Source organism: Artemia franciscana, chromosome 13, assembly GCF_032884065.1.
Source record: "Artemia franciscana chromosome 13, ASM3288406v1, whole genome shotgun sequence".
In the NCBI taxonomy this organism is placed as follows: domain Eukaryota; kingdom Metazoa; phylum Arthropoda; class Branchiopoda; order Anostraca; family Artemiidae; genus Artemia; species Artemia franciscana.
Window position 1 is genome coordinate 15,350,285 of NC_088875.1, and position 20,507 is coordinate 15,370,791.

The following is a 20,507-nucleotide window of genomic DNA, read 5'->3' on the forward strand; positions in this document are numbered from 1 at the left end:
ATTGTCACAAAGAGTGCATGACCCAAAAAGATGGTTAAGATCAATTTTTTTTTGACAATAAAAAGATTAACTCACTCGCTACAGTGGTCAGAAGTGTGAAGGCAAAATATTATGCAGAAAATGTTAAATATCATTTTTTTATAGATGGCAAACAGATTTTTTTTACGGTGGGATGGTTTTTGCAACTTACTATTTTTTGTATCAATATTTTTATACCATTTCCATTTCAACGGATTTATAAGAACTTTAACCCTCACCAGGTTTTGGATTAAATTTACGACCATTTCCACTAACAACTTACGACGCATAGTTGTCAAGGTTCTCTTGAAATTGCAGGCACTTATTTGTTCTCAAGTTTATCCAAGCAACCTATTATGCCCCCCTCCTAAAGAAGATCCTGGATCCGCCCCTGGTATCCTATAGCAAGCAATTTCAAACAATTTTATACTAAACAATTCTTCAATGGTCTAAAAAGCCATTATGGCAGCAAACACTAGATGGAAGGAGCTTTTCTTCTAGCAGATGAAGTTCGCCAGATTTGGTAGTCTTTTGAGCATGAATTTACTAAAATAGGGACTGCAAAAATTGTTATAACTTTTAATAACTCATATGGTAACTAAACATAAAGAATAGCCATAAAATGTGGAATGGTTAAATGATAATTAAAAAAATTATCTTACCTGTGGAGAAAATAATAGCTTAACACCCCTCCCTCAGATCTACAACCATGGCTTGGCATACTCTTATTTGGCCTTTTTTTATAATCATTTGATATAAGATAACTGGATAAGAGTTAATGAATTCTATATTTAATAACATAATATAAAATAATCTAAAAACAGATCACCAAGGCCTTTGGGGAGATTGACATTTAAATACAAGACTCCATTTGGCTTTTTCGGGTGGCATCCTTTGCACTTGTTTGTGCCGTGGATGCTCCTTGCATTCATTATACCACTTCTCTTGTCTCCTAACTAAATAACAGCTTTTGCATCTTCTCTGAACTTTGCCAACATGTTTTAATCCCCTCTCCTGTAATGAAATCACCAGTGCTGGTTGAGGTCTTAAAAGAATAGGTGGATGAACTGGCTTGCATAAATTTCGACGTAAAGACCAGGCAACAAAGCTTGACAGAAGTGTCACAGCCATAGTTTAAATATGAAAATCAACCATGTACCTATAATTGAATAAAGAAACATTCAAAAAGATGTGTGATTCATCGTTTTCAGAGGGTAACATCCCCTGCTCCCTGTGAAACAAAATTACATTAAAAATGTACAAAACAGAAAAAAGTAAATTCTCTTATTCAAATCTTGGCAAAAACAAAGCTCCTGGTAGCTGTGCTTCTCCCTCTCCTGGAAAATTTCCTGGCAGCATTTGTTTTATAACTAATTTTCATGATATTGAATTCAGCACTTTGTGTTTGAATTCATTGGGTACTCTTGGAACTGGGACTAAGGACCTTTGGGTGGTATTTGGATCTAGTGGCATGGCAAAGAAGTTTTTGTTATTGTTATTTCTAGATTAAAATGACCATTAGCTTGTATAAATAATAAATAAATAATTTTATTCCTCACGCCTCTCAATACAAAATTTCCACATAACTGACACCTTTTTAAAAGAAAAATGTTATGGCAGGGCGAAGAGCGGATCGACTGCTGCACGATTGCCATTTAAAGTTGTTCTACGTTGAAAGTTTCGAGATATAGTATGTTTATGTTTAGGCTATTGAAGAAGGCTTCCAGTGATTTTATCTTTTCGACTGGGAATGGTAGTTTGTTCCAGATCCTGATGACCCGGGGTATGAACGAATGATGGTAAGAATTAGATCTTGCTATCTTCATCTTCATAGGCTCCAATTGCAGACTGTGCGATTTTGTGTTGCTTTGGGGAGTTACCCTATTCTGTCTGAACTGACAAGAACCCATGACATGCAGCAATGATGGATTTTATTTAAAAGAGGAAGGCAAGTTTTCAAAAGAGCAAAGCACAGGCAAAGCACATGGAAGATAACCAGCATTAAATATTATTTTGTTTTCTAAGTCCCTGAAATGCAACTTAAGGCTAACTAGATGTTTAGGATGTCTCTACAAATAAATATTGTTGTTAGCACTTTATTAAAGGCAAAAAGTAGAAACCACCATAGTAATATAGAAAAAAAACTGTAGTTTACATTTCCTTAGATGAGCTTGGGGTGTAGAAGTGTCTTTAGAAGTGTCAAGCATTTGAATCCCAGCCAATCAATTTATCACCAAACGTATCTGTTGGTTCAAATTAAAACCTTCAGGTCCTTTTAAAGTAAACCAATTGAGCAGACAAAATCCCAGAGATTTTGTCTCACATTCTCAAACTGAAAAATTACAAATTTGAAATTAAAACCTGTTAACCAGACAGAAATCCACTTGATAACATTATGCCTTGCACCTCCCCCAATATGCTGATTGGAGAGGCAGGCACACGTAACAGAAAATATTCCAAATACCTGAAGAGGGTAAAAATTCCTAAGATAGCTCAAGAGGAAAATATGCTGTTTAGTAATTTATAAGAAATATATTCACATCTTTTTCAATGCACATAATCAGATAGCTCCTGCAATTTATCAGAACAGATAAACATATTCTCTGTGGAAGACTGTAGCTTGATGACTAGATTCACAGAGTCTGAAGGGAAAGGGATACAGGGCGGTAATATGATGATTCCCTGAAAAGGACAGGCTGGTTTTTCTTGGTATTTACACTGCTTTTTCAGACCTGACATTTTCTCTTGTGGATTTTGAGGTTGCCAATCGAGGATTTATAGCTTGTTCTGTGGTGGTGGAAGGGTCAATCTAGGGCAAACAAGGGATGATAGGTTCTGGGAAACTGACCAAAGAAGGATTCCAGATAAGAATTGGGCTTTGAACTTGAGGATTTCCTTGGGGTAACTTCATTTGTTTAGATGCATATTTGTCCTGCCTAGCTGCAATAGAAAAAAAACTGGAACAAATTAATTTAAGATCTGAAGCATTCATTAGCAACATCTAAAGAAAATTGAACAACCAGGCATTTTAACAATGTTTGAATAATACATACGTTTTAGAAATGATGTCCGTTCTATCTGCAAAGAATTGAATTGTATTGTGGAACTAAACTTTCAACAAATGTACAAGTAAAAAAAAAAAAAAAAAAAAAAAAAAAAAAAAAAAAAAAAAAAAAAAAAAAAAAAAAAAAGATTGAAAGTAGTAGGTGGAACACTAATAAGATAGTGGGCGATGAAATAAGATCATGTTGGTATATGCTGTATTGCATACTATTTACCAAGCATGAAAGAGTTAAAATACAAAAAGCGTTTTGAAGATTTTTGCCGCAACTGCCTTTGTCTTGAGTTTCCACTGCTATAAATCTCATTTCAAATTTCATTTTCATTTCACTGCCATAAATCTCATTTCACTGAAAATTAAGTTATTTCATTGTTCATTAGGCACAAATCCTGGACTAAGTATTGATCAAGCTAATCAAATAGTTAGTGACCTTGTCAAACAGTTTGTAGTAACGAACTGTAAGTAAAGAGCAACCCAGCTCTATAGCAACCAACACTCTAAAATGCGGAATGGTACCAACAGATACATCAAAAGAATTCGATTTTTATGCTAATTTTAAATATACAAGTTTCATCAAGTTTAGTCATACTCATTAAAAGTTACGAGCCTGAGAAATTTACCCTATTTTCGAAAAAAGGGGGAACACCCCTAAAAGTCGTAACGAAAACCGCACCATCAGATCCAGCGTATCAGAGAACTCTACAGTAGAGGTTTCAAGCTCCTGTCTGCAAAAATGTGGAACTTTGTATTTTTTGAAAGAAGAAAGATTACAGATGCGTGTTCATTCATTTTTTTCTCAGGGGTGATCGCATATACCCAGTGGTCCTAGAATGTTGCGAGAGGGCTCATTCTAACGGAAATTAAAAGTTTTAATGCCCTTTTTAAGTGACCAAAAAAATTAGAAGGCAACTAGGCCCCCTCCAACGCTCATTTTTCCCAAAGTCACCGGATCAAAATTTTGAGATAGCTATTTTGTTCAGAATAGTCGAAAAATCTGATAACTATGTCTTTGAGGACGACTTAATCCCCACAGTCCCTGGGTGAAGGGCTGCAAGTTATGAACTTTGTCCATTGTTTACATATAGTTTTGGTTATTGGGAAGTATAAATATGTTTCCAGGGAGTGTTTTTTTGGTGGTGGGGGGGGGGGGGGGGTCGGGAGAGAGGGTTACGTGGGAGGATTTTTCTATGTAGGAATTTTTCATGGGGAAAGAGAATTTTCCATGAAGGGGGCGCTGGATTTCCCAGCATTATATAAAAAACGATGGGAAATTAAAAAACAAAACAAAAAAACAAATCTTTTCAACAGAAAGTAAGGAGCAGCAACATTAAGACTTAAAATAAACACAAATTATTTCGAGCATGAGGGGGTAGAGCCCCCTCACGAATTCCTTACTGTTTACCCTAAAGTTTTTTTTAGTACTTGTAAAAGAGCCATTTAAATGGCCTTAGTGATTCAGAGGTCATCCTTAAAAAATTAGAACAAAATTCGAAATCTAGCATAAAGAGCGAGGTATTGACGAGGGGGCGAACTTTCTCATATACGTAATAATTCCTGTTCGTTTTGAGTTTTAATATTTCTCCTTACTTTCAGTTGAAACAAACTCGTTTAAAAAAAAATTACTTGGCCAAAGAGTTGGCCTGCTAAAAACAGACTTAAGCATAATGCTTGAAGAGCAATTCCAAAACATTGTATCATAGGCAGCGCAATTACGCTGCCTAAGTAAAGAGCGATGTCGGCACAATATATTATTCATTTATTTATTCTTTTTTTTGGTTTTAGGCCAGGGCACTTCGTATCGAAGGAGGTATCGCAGAAACCTCGAAAAGGGCTTATTCCATTGGAAATAAAAAGGGTTAGTGCTCTTTTTAATCAAAAGTAATTGAACCAACCCCTCTTCCACACCCACCATTTCCTCAAACACATCTAATCAACGTTTTGAGCTATCCATTGTGTTCAGCGTAATTGAAAGGTCTGGAAATTATGTATTTAAGCTTGACAACCCCCCTAGAGCCATCTAAGTAACGGTTGTAAATTATGCCCTCGGAGCATATAAGGTTATATAGAAAGGACGATCGTATAAACTACGAAGGGGGCTCATTGGATTGCTAATCAGAAGTTTAGTGCCCTTTTCGAGATTCAGAGTGATGGGTGTGTGGATACCCCACTCAAACACACACTGTATTTTCCCAAAATGCATCTGATAAAATTTTGGGATGGCTAATTGATGTCGTAGAAACTTCAAAAAAGGCTCATTCGATTGGAAATCGAAAGAACTAGTGCCCTTTTTAAGATTCGGAGTGATCAGAGGGTGGATACTCTCCCACACCTCCTATTTTTCGAAAATGCATCTGGTAGAAATTTTTAGATGTCCATTTGTGGTCGTAGAAACTACGAAAAGAGCTCACTGGATTGCAAATTGAAAGGGCTAATGCCCTTTTTCATAATCAGAAGTGATTGGAGGGCAACTAACCCCTCGTTTCCCCCGAAATGCATCTGATAAAAATTTGAAAAGAGCTCATTCCAATGGAAATCGAAAGGGCTGGTGCCCTTTTTCATAGTCAAAAGTGATTGGAGTGCAACTAACCCCTCCTCTTGTGCTCATCCCTAATACACATTTCCCTAAACACATCCAATCAAAATTTGAGATTGCAATTTTGTTCAATGTAATTAAATGGTCTGGAAATTATGTCTTTTAGGATGAAAGTCCCCCACAGCCCTCAGTGCAGAGGTTAAAAGTTATGTCCTGGGGGCATATAAGGTATATAAACGGTGATCGTACAAACTTCGGAGGGGGTCTTATTGAAGTGGTGATCAAACTATCTAGTGCCCTTTTTAAGATTCTGAGTGATATGAGGGTGGATATACCCCCCCACACACCTCGTATTTTCCTGAAACGCATCTGACATAAATTTTGAGATGGCCATTTGTCGGGGCAATGCACTGGGGGCAAATAAGGTGTATACAGGAGAGAGGGGTGAAACTGTCCATTTTGAGGATTTTGACAAATACAAGGTGAATTTCTAAAAAGGCAAACTTCCTTTCCACATGAATAGATAGCTCAATTATTCACTTTTCTTGGTGATTATTTTTCAATTACATCCATCGAATCGTTTCTTGTAGAAACCCAAAAATGTGTGATTTCTTCAAGTGTCCAAAGTCGCCCTAACCAGGGGGTGACTTCGGACACACATGGGGCATTTTCAGACATTCGTAAATTAATACTTGTAAAAACTGATTCAGATAATATACAAGTTAAATACAGCATTAAATTTATTTTATGGGAAATCGGGCCAAATCACAGCTAAATACAAGAGCTTTGGCTGTTCACCCAGTTTATCCTACTTAAACCGGTGCGGGAAGCTTCATGATGATGTCTTAAATGTCAGTTTAATACACAATCTTGACATTCAGGGAAGATGAACTTCTCACCAGACTTGCACAGGTACTTTATTTTTGCTACTCTGCCACTTATTTCTTCAATTTCACCAACATAGTAAATAGCAGAGTTTTACTTCTTTCCAATCATAAACCTTACAAGCACAAAATTTTCACAAGATAATTCTTCATCTGTCTCAAACTCACTGATACTTCCACAATGTAAAGACTTATCCGGAATCGCCGGAAGTGTCTGGAATCGCCCCAAAAAAAGTGCCCCAGGTTGATGCCATTTTGAAAATTTATTTTTTCGTAGATAACGGGCTGATATTTACTGATGAAAATTGCCTTGCAAATAGCAGTGGCATACCTTGTCTGATCCTGCTAACTTACGGCCCAAGAGCTACAGTAACTTGAAAATATTTGACAAAGACTACATGACAGGATTTCCAGCAAGCATATAAAAACTTCCTTACCTCTTTTCTCGGTTGTCACTTTTATCCAAAATTTAAAACTTGGATCAAATGTGTATTGCATGACGGGCATCTAGTGGAATTTTTTGAATAGATTATTTTAAAAACTTTAGAAATAGGTTAAACCTATGGAGTCGCTCAAACTTCGGAGGAGGCTCATTGGATTGGTAATCAGAAGTTATAGTGCCCTTTTAAAGATTCAGAGTGATCAGAGGGTGGCCCCCCCACATACCTCGTATTTTCCCGAAATGCATTTGACAGAAATTTTGAGATGGCCATTTGTTGTATTAGAAACTTCGAAGAGCTGATTCAATTGGAAATTGAAAGGGCTAGTGCCCTTTTTAATGGTGGAAACATATTGGAGGGCAACTAACCCCCATCCTACACCCACTATTTTTCCAAACAAATCCAATCAAAATTTTGAGATAGCCGTTTTGTTCAATATAATTGAAAGGTCCAGAAATAATGTCTTTGAAGATGATAACCCCCCAGCCCTCAGGGCAAGGGTGGTAAGTTTGGCCCTGGGGACATACGAGTTTCATATACAAAGGGTGAACGTACAAAATTCGAATAATACTACATATATACAGTACTACTACTGTGATACTACTATATATAGTAGTATAGTAGTATATATAGTAGTATACATATATAGTACTACTACTGTGACTACTATTACAACTACACCTAAGGACAGGAAGGTGAAATTTTCAAGAAATTTTTAGGGGGGGAAGATGAACTGAATCAGAACACGTCCTCTGTATGCAGGTTGTCAAAAGGGTGTAACAGCAATATCTTAGGAACAGTTTGGTGTGTGAAGTTGAAACAAACAGATTGAGGGATGTTGAACCAATCAAAAGAAAATATTTGCATCCTAAAGCTACTGCTTCTACTCATGCTACTGCTACTGTTACTATTATTACTGCTTCAATTATTACTATTGCCACTAAAGCTTAGGCTACCACAATTAACCCTACAGCTACTACTACTTCTACTGCTATTAAAACTAAGGATATTAAGGCAAAACATTTCGGTATATAGAAAATATACATCTTGGCTTGTCAAGACGTCTTGTTTTTAAATAGATGATGCTTGTGATTTTTAATTGAAGGCGCGAGATCCACCTTGTGAACTGTTCTCTAGCAAGTAGCAGTGCTAATCCTTGCTTAGGCAACCCGGTATTAGTTGAGGATACAGCTTCCAATTCAAGTTCTGTGTCTCGTTTTTGTTCTTTAGCCTAAAATGTCCCACCCTTGTAACAAATGCTACAGAAAACGTGGAACTGGATCATTCCAGTGTTCATGTGCAATGCTTCGTTGCACCCAACTTGTGCTGGCATTACAAAAAGTAGACGCCTTAAAGCTCTAATTGGTTACGCGTACAGTTCCGATACTCAATGGTTGTAAATGAAGAGACTAATATCATCGATAATCAACCTGAAGTGGTCCAACCACTCGAGGCTGTAAAATCCCACCTTATTTCTAATGAAAAAAAATTCATTTCCAACAATAATCAACTTGAAGTGATTGTTCCAATTGGTATTTTAACTTCCCCTACTGTACTTTGTATTTCGAGTAATGACAACAAAAGTTCTCCAGGATCAATAGACTCTGAAAAAATAACCACCTACCATCAATCCCAAATTACCCCACAAATCTCTTGTTCTAGTAAAGATGAATTGACACGCAAAGCAAAAACGGCTAGTGTCTTCGAGCTCCATACCCGTGAAGATTGCCAAAAAAACACAGAAATCTTCCATCTCAAGAAATGGATTATTAATCCCGAATTTCTTTATGATAGCTTATCCGATCTTTACGAGCACCAGAAGTGATCTTTTCAAGGACAATGAAATCAAAATGCTAAAATTCGGTTTTCAGCTAGCAATTGTTGATGCTTTACATGCAATAAAATCCAAGACGCCACCCAGAGTTTATCTTTTAGCTGATACTTCTGCTCCAAATATTCATTATCAAAATTCTTCAAGTTGCATAAAAACTGCTGTCAAACCCTTTGAACCAGAAAACGTCATCAAATGTAATCAAGCAAGTGCTAGTGAAATACCTTCATCAGAATTTTCTCAAGGGTTTAAAAAGGTTACACAAACTAATCCTACTGACCTTGTTTTAACTGAAGATAATTTATTCTTGAAATCCAGTGTTAATGACACACCTTTAAAAACTGACAATGAAGTCAAACTTGCAAGCGTAAATTATTTACCCAATGCAATCAAATATTCAAAAAAGGGTTCAGTGATTTTAAGTTTAATCAACCTAATGTCTGATTTAACTTAGTAATTAAAAAAATACACATTTGTAAATTTTATTTTTTTACCCATTGTGCAAATAATCTATGTAAATACCCTCACGTTGATATTTATAAGAAAAATGTTCAAGTGGAAGATGCTTTGGCTGTATAAAAGCTCATATTAAATTGCCCATTAAGGGTCGTAGTAGGTTCTACAAAACTGGACTGCCCAGAAGCCAGCTTAATTCTGCTAATTTTAGTAAACATTTTTTAGACCATTGCTCGCGTACAAGAAAGCCCTCAAGCCATCCCGTCCTTTCTAATTGAGTACCTATCCCGAGGATATCCCAATCTCCATATCCACTTCCATATCCTTCCTTCTTTTTCCAAGATGAGCCCACCCACCCTCCCAACCATCCTTCCACCTGCTTTCCAGCATTTTCTTATTCTTCCATCTATCCTTCCCCGCAACCTTGTGAACCCACTCAACGGGGACCCTTCATACCATGCCCCCTGGAAAAATCTCCTCACCTCTCCTTACTCCTCCAGTTCACCCCAAACTCAACCCCTACTTGGTTACTGCTGTTTAGAGTTTCCGCTTGTCCCTGCTCAATTAAATGCCCTTGCATACGAAAAAGATGGATATGGTCCCCGAGCCCCTTGTTCTGACAACACGAGCTAAGCCCCTGAGATGAATTCCCCAAGAACCCCTGACCTCATCTGTAATATTAAAAAAAAGTAAAGTGTAAAAACGGTACCTTCACAAGTCGTTTTCAATTCCCCCCACTTCTTTTTTGCATTACTGAGAGCCTTAACTTTCAAGAACTTAATGAATTAGAAACCCTTTCTAAAATATACACATTTATTTATCTCTAAAATAAATAAATAAAATATATAAATATATAAATTGCATTTTATCTAAAATGCAATCGCTGTTACTGAAGTAAAAACTCAAAATTTGCACATGTTAAAAATTAACAATTTTTCGCAGTTTATTAAACTCAGACCAGAAAACCGCCCTCTGGATAAGAAAGGGGGTGAAATTCTGTTCTTTGTCTGTAATGACTTGTACCAAATAAACATCTCAATTCCATGTCTTACTCCCTTTGATGAGATTATGTGGGTGTGTGTTTGACCTTAAGTCTTGCCGTGTCCTTTCAATTTAATTGTCCTGTGTTGTTTTTATTGCTCCCTTAGTCAGAGACACGTTGTCAAAATAAATTGTTATAAAAAAACTACATGAAAGTGTGACTTTGCACTACCAAAATACCCAAATGCAGGAATTTTCCTGATGGGTGACGCAAATGATTCAAAACTTTAATCCATATGTAATGCTTTTAAATTAAAACAGATTGCAAAGATCCCAACTACCAAAGCCAATACTACTCTTGATTTAATTTTCGCCAATCTTTCGAAGTTTTACAAGCAAATCTCCACTCTGCCCCCAGTAGGGGGTAGTTACTACTTTAGCATTCTCTAATCTCTGCTTACTAAAGTTAAAGAGTCGTTTTCTATTACTGAAACCGTCTTTAGACCTCTTATGACTCAGGACTCTACAATTTTGGCTCTTGGATTACTGCTGAAAATTGGTCCACTGTGTAACAAACAAATTACATTGACTGCAAGGTTTTGTTCCTCCTATATTTATTAAGCAGTAATTATGAATCCCATTTTCCTGAGAAAAATAAAAATAAAAAGTGTTCTACAGATAAGCCTTATGTTACTGAGACTTTACTGAAGTCAAAGATCTATATTCAAACAAGCCCAAGCAATGATACAGAAAAATTAAAGAGACATATGGAAAAAGTCCTTCTGAAGTCAATTTCCATCTCCCTGAACCCCCTAATAAGACTGCAAACGACTTGAACTTGTACCCTACTTCCATCGTTCAAAGTCCTCCCTTTCACTGACTCAAGTCTATCTATTCCTCCCAATACCTCCTTCTTCCTCTGACGTTATAAAAAAAATTCTAAATCCTAGAAAATCAAGTATTTGTCCTTTGGACATCCTGGTTAACTTAATTAAAGCCCTTTCAGACAAAATTGCTGAGCCTTTATACAGTATCTCCAATCACATCACAAAATTTGGTAAATTCCCAAGTTGCTGGAAACAAAATTTATAAAACCTGTCCCAAAAAAGTGCACCAGTCTAACTTTCGCCAACATACCCCCCATCACACTCACTTCAGTTTTTTTTCAAACTTCATGAAGGTTTCCTCTGTGACTGGCTTATAGAGATAAATGTATCCACGTTTTGACGTCCAACAGTTTGGTAATTTAAGGAAAACTTCCACCACCCCTTACCTTGTGCACTTAGTACATACCATCGTAAATAACCCTGAGAAACCAATTACTTGGCTGAACCTTGTCTTAGTTGATTTCCAGAAAGCTTTTGACCTGGTTGACCACACCATCCTAATTTGTTCACTACTGGTTAACTTTGAACTTGATTATCTCTTAGTAAATATTGTTATATTGTTTCTTTCAAATAGATCTCAAGTTGTAAAATACAAAAATATTTTCTCTAACCCCCTCCCTATATATTGGGGAATTCCTCAAGGAGCCTTATTGGGACAACTTTTATTCCTAGTTATGATTAACGATATTGGTAAGGAGTTCCCCCAAAGGTGGGAATATGTGAATGACTTGTCCATTCTTGAAGTATGTCACAGGAATATTAAAAGTGACCCCCTAGAAATCGTAACCCATATTTTGGATGAAGTCAAGAACCTAAATATGAAATTAAATTCCACTAAATCAAATATAACAATAAATTTCTTGAAATCCACTCCTGTTTTCCTTGACCCTACACCACCCAAAATGCTTGTGAAACATGTTAAACTCCTTGATGTTACAAGTTCAAATAATCTGAAGTGGGACATGCATGTTTCAAATATTGTTAAACAAGCAAATATTTCATTATCTATGTTAAAACTTTAATAGCCCTAAGATGCATTCCCTCCATGTATATTTATCAGGCCACTATTAGAATATGCATGTGCAGTTTGGTATTTGCAACTTTCAAGTGAACTTAGCAACAAAATTGAGTCAGTCCAAAAGCGTTTGCCGAGGATAATCTACAAAGAGAGCAAAATTCCATACTCCTTCCTCTTTAAATCTGCATGTATTACCACGTTAAAAGAAAGGAGAGAACAAATTTATTTGCGTTTTGCTAAATCCGCATTATCTAATCCTCGTGCTGAGAATATATTTCCCAATTTTCACAACCCCATTAGACCCAAACTCCCCCACTTTGCTTCCCTGGCAATTCCAATGCACTGATCCATACCTTTGCAGAGAGGTTCTGTAAAAGTTTTACCCCCTTTATTCTGGAGCACCTTAATAATTCCTCAACTATGTTCTGCACCAAAATCAACTCCTCTGTCCCTTATTTTAGTTGTTAGTGTATGCTCACAATAATCATGTGTCATTTGGTTTTATCTTTGGTCACTTTTATTTTACTCATTTGTGATATTTATTTATGCTCTATTTCATCTTTGACTTTTGTCTTTGGCACAATCCGTTCTTTAATTGTAAATATTGCATTTTGACAGTTAGTTTGACTAGATTTTAAGTGTTTTTTTTTTTTTTTTACAGCATTGATTTTGAATACAAATTCAGTAATGTTTTACTTCTAGCCTTGATTTTGCTTTATCCCACACCTTTCTGTTTTTGCCATTAATTGCATAAAGTTTATTTTAGTTCTTGGACTTGGAATTTTCTTTTTCTTTTGCATTAAACTTTTATTGACCATTTTTATGTTTGATTGGTGTTTCTTTTATTTTTGTCTTGCTGTATTATTTGTTTTTCTTTTTCTTTTAGACACATGGAGCTGATTCAACTATATTAAAGCTTCTGATAGCCTTTTGAAAATAAATACTATCTTATCCTATCTCTGATTAACCTGAAACTTTCAGCATGTGTTGAAGGGGTTGTTATAGAGACCAAAGGTATAATGCACATATTGCTACTAATGCTGCTCCAACTATTACTACTGCACAACCTAAAGGTATTAAGGTGAAGCTTTCAAGGTATATTTAGGCAGATGTTGAATCAAATCAAAACAAACTATGAGCATGTGGAATTTCAAAAAGGCAACAAAGCATTATCTGAAGAACAACTTATATTAGTAATTAAGACCTTTAAGGGTAAGTTGTGGGGGATTTTGAACAAGCCAGAAGGTACTATATTTGTACTTTTAATACTATCACTACTGTCAATGTAACTAATGACACTGAAAGTATTAAAATGAAACTTATAGGGAATGTTTAGGAGTTATGATTAAAGGGAAAAACTGTATATATGAAGGTTTTCAAAAGGGCATATAAGCAATACCATAGACAGCATGATTCTATAATAGCTAGAAATATCACTGAAACTTTTAAAGGAGCTAATTCAGTTCAATTAAAAAGTTCTGGGGCCTATTTTAAGAGTAACAAGAGATTGCAGGGCAAGCAGCCCTTCTGTTAAGCCCATTCATTTTCCAAACACAGCGTGTCAAAATTTTGAGACAGCCATTTGTTCAGCATAGTAGAATGGTCCAGCAACTATGTCTTTAGGTAGCTTAAATAAGGCATGTCAACTACCCACAACTATGCAATTGGCTCATTACATTTTAAAACTAAATGTTGCTATAAAATAAATAAAAAAGCATTGTATTTACGGTTGCCAATAAGACATCTCAGCAATATATAGAGAATAAATGGGGGCATTAAGTTGAAATTTTGGGGGATACTACTATTACTACTTCTGTTTTTTTTATTTGAACAAATAAACAGAGTTCAAGTTTCCATAAAAAAGTTTTTCAAAGAAAAGTATTGAGCTCCATTAAGACAAAAATGAGCAAAAATAAAGTCAAATAATCTCCCAAGTATAAAACTACCACAAATTGCTACCAATAAATAAATGAAAATCCAAACAAACATAAATTACAATAAATAGCCAAATCAAACTCAAAACAAGCAAAAATCAACATGAGCATGGCTGATAAGCCCCATACCTTCTCAAGACCAGAACAAGATTTGTGCTTTACTGAAAACAAAATACTTTGAAATGATTTCATTTTTCTTACTTTCATGAATACTCATATTAATGTTTGCTTGTTTTGACTTTGATTCAGCTATTCATTGTAATTTCTGTTTGTATTGAATTTCATTTATTTATTAATAGCAGTTTGTGGTAGTTTTACACTCGGGAGATTATTTGACTTTATTTTTGCTCATTCTTGGCTTAATGGAGCTCTTTACTTTTCTTTGAAAAACTTGTTTTGCAGAAAGTTTTTAAATTAATCTGACAAGTCAAAGAGATAGGCATAAGTGTAGTATGATGACCTTACTGTTGCCAACAGGAATGCTGTTCTCATAGTGGAATATTCAAAGAAAGAAAATGGCATTCCAGCAGTTGGGCTGAAGAATGTGAAGAAGACTGGCCTACATAACCCAACTCCTAACAGCCTTTTTTGTGTTGTTTAGTGTTACTCAATAGACAGTTAAAAACCAGATTATCTGCCTTTTCCATGAGAAGAGAAATACAACCTAATTTTTTTATGGAAATACCAACCACAGATGGGGTTAAACACAAGGTCCTTGTAACTGAATTTAAGTTGTAAATAGCTGCTGGTGAGTCTAATCTTGACATTAAGAATGGCAAAATTGTCGCAATAAATACAGAAGGCATTGGTGAAAATGCAGTCATTCCCTAGGGCATAGCAGCCAGACAGAATGTTTCCCAAGTTGTACAAGGATGAGAAGCCAGTATAGTTCTTAAGTTGATGTTAGTTATAAAGCACAAATAACTCCAGCTAAATTATCTGACAATCTAAGAGTACTGCCCTTTAATTCTGCCAGTTTAATCAATAAAAATAACTGAGCTAGTTCTACTTATTGATGACTGTAGTCAGATTCTTATTTTTGCCCATGAGGCTATGCCTAATAACATTGAAATTAAGACAGTTAAAGTAAAAAAAAATAATAAATAACAAAAAATTAGTGGATATATCCTATTTACAAATTTTGAGGATGCTTAATTTGCATAGAAGGTGCAATTTTGGCAATAGATCACTTCAAGGTATCCAACGTCTCTTTCCATCTTCCCTTTACCCAGAGTTTGGTGGAATTAATTACTATTAGTATGCAAACAAAATCAAATGTTTATTCAGGTAAATTTCCTTCTGCATCAGTGCCTTGTGATTCTTTTAAATCAAATAACCTTTGAGATTGCTTTTAGCATCAAGTCTCTCATATTTGTTGCTGGTGATTTCAACATATCTGAAGGAATGTGGATAAGTGGTTCTTAGCCAAGAATTTGATGAAGGCATAAACTCAATCTCACTACAGCAGATGGTTGAAAAAAAAAAAAAAATCAGATTCAGAGGTGATCAAATCCAATCTTTATTTAGTCTATTGCTATCATACAGCCAAGACATGAGTTCTATTATGGAATATTAGCCTACTTCCCACTGGTACCTTTTGATTGCATCTGTATGATTTTTGCATAATTGCAAAAGTATCCCTAAAAATATAGTTAAGATAATCTAGGCCTACACAGATTATAATAAAATTTGATCATGCATAGAAGGTATACATTAGAATACTTGTTAGTTTTTGGATGTTCATTTTAATAAAACATAGACAGTTTACAAATCAACTCTTATGGATGCTGAAGCTGAGCATACAAGACATTATTGGACTAGTATGCCAAAAACTTTACTTTGTCATCATAGGTAAGGAGTACAATATTTGACAAAAAATAAGGAATTAAAGTAAGAAGTTATATAACCAAGTGGATAATTCAAAATTCAGAAAATGTTGTAAAAAGTTGAGAAACTTAATCTGAAAGAACATTACCAGTTTATAGCAGTTGATGGTGAAAGCAACCCTAAATTCTCTTAGAGACATGTATCATCCATAAATCACAACTAACATTATATTGGGCAATCAAATTCATCAATCATTCTGTGAGCTAGTTTTAGATTCTAATGAAATAGCCAACCTTCTAAATAACACTTATAGTAAAAACTTGAATAGGCCTAGATCATTACCAGAAGCAGTAAAGCTTTAGTTTCATCACAAGCTATCTAAAATGGAAACTATGCTGTGAAGCAGCATAGTTTCAATACTACAGCACATACAAGTGCTAATTTGGTAAAATTATAGCAAACAGTATTACTGGCTTTTATATAAAGTGAATATACCACTTGATGCCTTTTTTATGCTCTTTACAAGTATAATAATTGCTTCTACTGGAAATTCAGATTTAAGCAGTTTCTGACCTCTTAAAAATGACCTAAATATGGGATATAAAAAAGGCTTAGAACATTGCTCTCAAACTTTATAACATTGGACTCAAACTTACTGTTTCATTATAAATCCATTTTTTAATGTTATATTATCCACAAGGACTGATTTTCCACAATTAAATTAGATAAATAAATTTTATCAATGTTATGGTGCTTTCTTCTTCCTTGCTGCCAAAATCTTGATTAAAGCACGCGTTTTTAGTCATTTTTTACAAAAAATAATAGGATATTTGAAATTGTAAATCTGTAATAGTTTAGAAACCAAATTTGGGCTATATATTTGTCCATCAGGAGGGTGGGGGTAAAGTATATCATATACTAAATATGTAAACTAACCATTGCTGTATTTAATATAGTTATATTTATAGCAAACAGTATAACTAGTGTTCATAATAGCCAGCTTTCATATTTTTGACCAAAAACACATGCTTTCATTTAAAATTTGATGTCAAGGAAGAAGAAAACATCATAACATTGGGATAATGAAACAATAAGTTTGAGATCAATGTTTTAAGGTTCAAGACCAATTTTCTTAGTCTTTTTTATACCCCATATTTAGGTCATTTTTAAGAGGTCACAAAGTGCTTAAATCTGAATTTCTGGTAGAAGTGATTATTACATTTGTAAAGAGCACAAAAAAAGGCATTGAGTGGTATATTCATTATATATAAAAGCCAGTAATACTGTTTGCTATAAATTTATCACTAATTCTAGAAGCATATTCATTTTTTAGCTTTTTAAAATCCCCCTTTAAAGAAACTATAAATACATAAAGTGGGGAGGGTTTTGAAGCCAAGGGGAATGTTGGGGTTGGGCAATATGAATGAATAACAACATAAAAACATTATGCAATCATCAGAATCTAGCTATATGCAGTAATTCAAAATATATATAAAAAAAAAACTCCTTGCTACCTGTAGGGCTCAAGGACTAAAATACTTTGCTCTATAGGTAATGTTGTCTGTAAGCAAAATTGGATGTTTGCTCAAGTAACCCTTATTACCTTAAATTACAGCTTGGAGTGATATAAGGATTATCCATCCTTGTGATGCTCCATGAGAAAAAAAAAAGAATTTGTTTGGTGTAGATTGTGGCTGTTAGATTAGACTCTTGTGGAGGACTCTGCAGCTTCCCAATTGTAAAGCAACTCCTGGCAGAGCCATTCCCTATCAAGGTGGGACTTGAACATGTCAATTGAAGTAGCAGAAACTGTTTCTTCAGAGAGCTGGTTCCACATATTGATGATTCTTTGGCTGAAAAAGTGGCTTCTATGTCTACTCGTGGAATGCTGCATGGAGAGCTTCAAAGAATGTCCTCTAGTAGGCCTACTGGAATGCAAGGGCTGTGCAAAGAGACTGGGAAGGGTATTTTTAGAGAGGATTTTTTTGGTTAAAATAATGTCACCCCTTTTCCGTCGGTATGTCAGCGTTGGCAGCTTCAAACAACGTAGTCTTTCTTTGTATGGAAATTTATTCATGAAACATATTGAGCTTTACAAGCCTTTACCAGACTTGTAAAGCTCAATATGTCTAAGGCCTAATAGAATTAGTCCTCAGCTCATTATAAATCAACTCATTATGCAAGCACATTATACACTTTAAAACTTTTTCAGCTACCCTTTAAACTTGGCAAGGTCCCAGGTGAACAGAAATGGGCAGGCATCATTTTTATTCACAAGAATCTAGAGAAGATGATCCTACTGATTAAAGGCTGGGGGAAAAACAGAAATGCCAGTCCCTTACTTCTCTGGATCTAAGACTATATCCACTGGTTTTTCAGAGCTACTTTCAGCAAAACTATAGCCTATCATATCTCCCCCTGCCAATGGAAAAACCTTCCTGAAGCTTAACTTAGGATATATGTCCATCCCACAAATCTTTTTCATACTATTCAACAACTTTTTGAACAAACAGAGTTCTATAACTATGATTTTATCAAAAGGTCAAGTAAATAAAATTAGTACATTTATCTGCAATTTTTCCAAGACCAAATTCTTCGTCTTTTTCTTTGAGTCAGTGTTTGCACTTCATGATAGCAAGTTTTCCGTTCTGGTAGACCAAAAGTTCGTAAAATGCCGACGACTGAGAACGAAAAATCCGTCGAAATTTTCGTTAAAAAATCCTAAATTCTATAACAAAAATCTGTAAAACAGAAAGCTTGTGGTAAGCTTTTGTTACAAACGAAACAGTGTGCTCTGTTGATACACTTCCTGGAGTTCAATACTGCCCTCAAAAAAGATCCACCAGATCCATGGGCAGTCAAACGAGAAAAGAAGCTAAAAATTCCATTTATTCACACCTTGAAAAAGGTAGTGTGAATGGGGATAGATAAAAGAGTTGGACAAATGATGCACTGGCTGCTTGAATTTCACCTAAAAAATCGTCAAGCCGAATTGGGGATCAGTTAGTGCGTTCTTACACGAAGTTGTCTTCCGACTTCGAATCTCGCTTCTCCCTTTTTGTATTTTCAATGTAACTAATGGTCGTCCTTTACGAAGATACCAAAAGAGTTGTAAGACCGATGTTTAACAGATCATGTACACTTTTCATATAGTCCAGAATGTCATCAAGTATCTTATTGCCGGTAAATTGCTAAATGAGTTCTGGTACTACCTCATTGGGAAAAAGAACACAACTTTGTGAAACCAAGTGTGTCAATAACGCTTCTGCTTGAGTTGGAGTAGAGTATATTTCAGGACGCTCGTTTTTCAGTCTCTAGACTAGACTTTCTATCTGATCGTACAGCTAAAACATACAGTATTCTGTGTGGTATAGGATATATAAGTGGCTGGTGTTAATATAAGTGGTATACGAATCAGCCCCTTGTCTGAATAATTAGGCAACTAAGCTGAGTTAGTAAAAATTGTCCTTTTATCGTGATAGACCACGATCTGAAGTTACTTTGGACTAAAAGAGCTCGACGAATTTAATGTTTATGTACGGTTTATAACTCGGAAGCTAGCTTCTTTGAAAGCTTCTAAATTTTGAGAAAATACACGCTTAGTGACTAAAACGGATACGGATATTAACGATAATATATAATAAAAAAAACAAACCATTTCCGGGGTACTAGGATACAATGAAAAGCAGCTACCACTACATGTTGGCGACGGCATCAGCTCTGGAAACAAGAGCTTCACGTTGTATATTAACTAGTGTTTGACACTTTTCAAACGTCGCGTTTGCCTTGACCAATATGATTCTTTTGGTCAAGGATAATCGATTCAAAAACGTAGCTCTGGTTTTCTTCCACCACCATCATTGTATTTAACACGCTCTTTTATGTTGACAACTGCAATTTGTCAAATAAACCAGGCTAGATTAGTAATTTCTCTGTAACAAAATGGATTCAAATATGGGAACAGAGTGGTACATTTTGGCTCCTGTAGTAGGAGTTGCTGCAGCTGCAACTTTGATTTTTTCTTATGGTTTTAAAAGGGTATCAGAACCCCCAATCAACTATCAGCTCTTAGATGAGAAGAAGACAAGCAGTAACAAGAGGAAAGTGGACAAGGTGAAAATTGTGAGACCAAACAACAAGGTGAGCAAAGTTTGATTCAATAAGTGGTGAATCAGCAAATTTGCTATGTTTATTACAAAGCCATAATCAGATAGGCTAGAAAAAAAAAATGCTAGGCTAACATAAGCCCATTTGATTCCCAATTATGATCTTGGTGAATAAAAAGATACACTCTTCCATTAATAGATTATTCAGATACCTAAGAAACAAACCTATCTCTATAGTCTGAATTGCATTTGAAGTAAAATTCTAGGTGAGCTACTTTTCATTATTGTAGAAAGGGGTTGGGTCAGTAAAATGAAACATTCAGGGACAGATATACAGACTAAATCATGTTCTTGGATTTTATTTCAAAGTACCTACCTCCACTTCTTCTCCCTCTACAAGTCAGTGATCTTTGATGACCTATTAAAATTTTTGTAGGCTATTTCAAAAATGAAGCCTTGTAAAGTATATCTTCTACTTATATAAATACAAAAAAAACTGTTCTCAGCTTTGCAAAATCTTAAATTATAAGG

At 35.3% G+C, this 20,507-nt stretch overlaps 1 protein-coding gene and 1 long non-coding RNA gene across 4 annotated transcripts in view; one reads left to right on the plus strand and one right to left on the minus strand.

Annotated features, from left to right (window-relative positions):
• Positions 1-20,507, plus strand: part of LOC136034574 (tetraspanin-15-like) — a 117,292-nt gene that overhangs the window by 67,084 nt on the left and 29,701 nt on the right. Inside the window, exon 7 of one of the 3 annotated variants that reach the window (XM_065715819.1) lies at positions 4,862-5,263. The exons of 1 other annotated variant lie outside the window; for it this stretch is intronic. In XM_065715819.1, the coding sequence (XP_065571891.1) occupies positions 4,862-4,939 (78 nt within the window). In that variant the 3' untranslated portion in view covers positions 4,940-5,263. Of the gene's footprint in view, positions 1-4,861; positions 5,264-12,995; positions 13,064-20,507 lie in introns of those variants that run through there. One more of the 3 variants, XM_065715820.1, reaches the window with a different exon arrangement.
• LOC136034575 (uncharacterized) lies at positions 788-18,487 on the minus strand. Its single transcript, XR_010619207.1, has 2 exons — positions 18,434-18,487; positions 788-1,177 (listed from the first exon to the last, which is right to left on the minus strand). It is a non-coding gene; the product is annotated as an uncharacterized LOC136034575 (long non-coding RNA).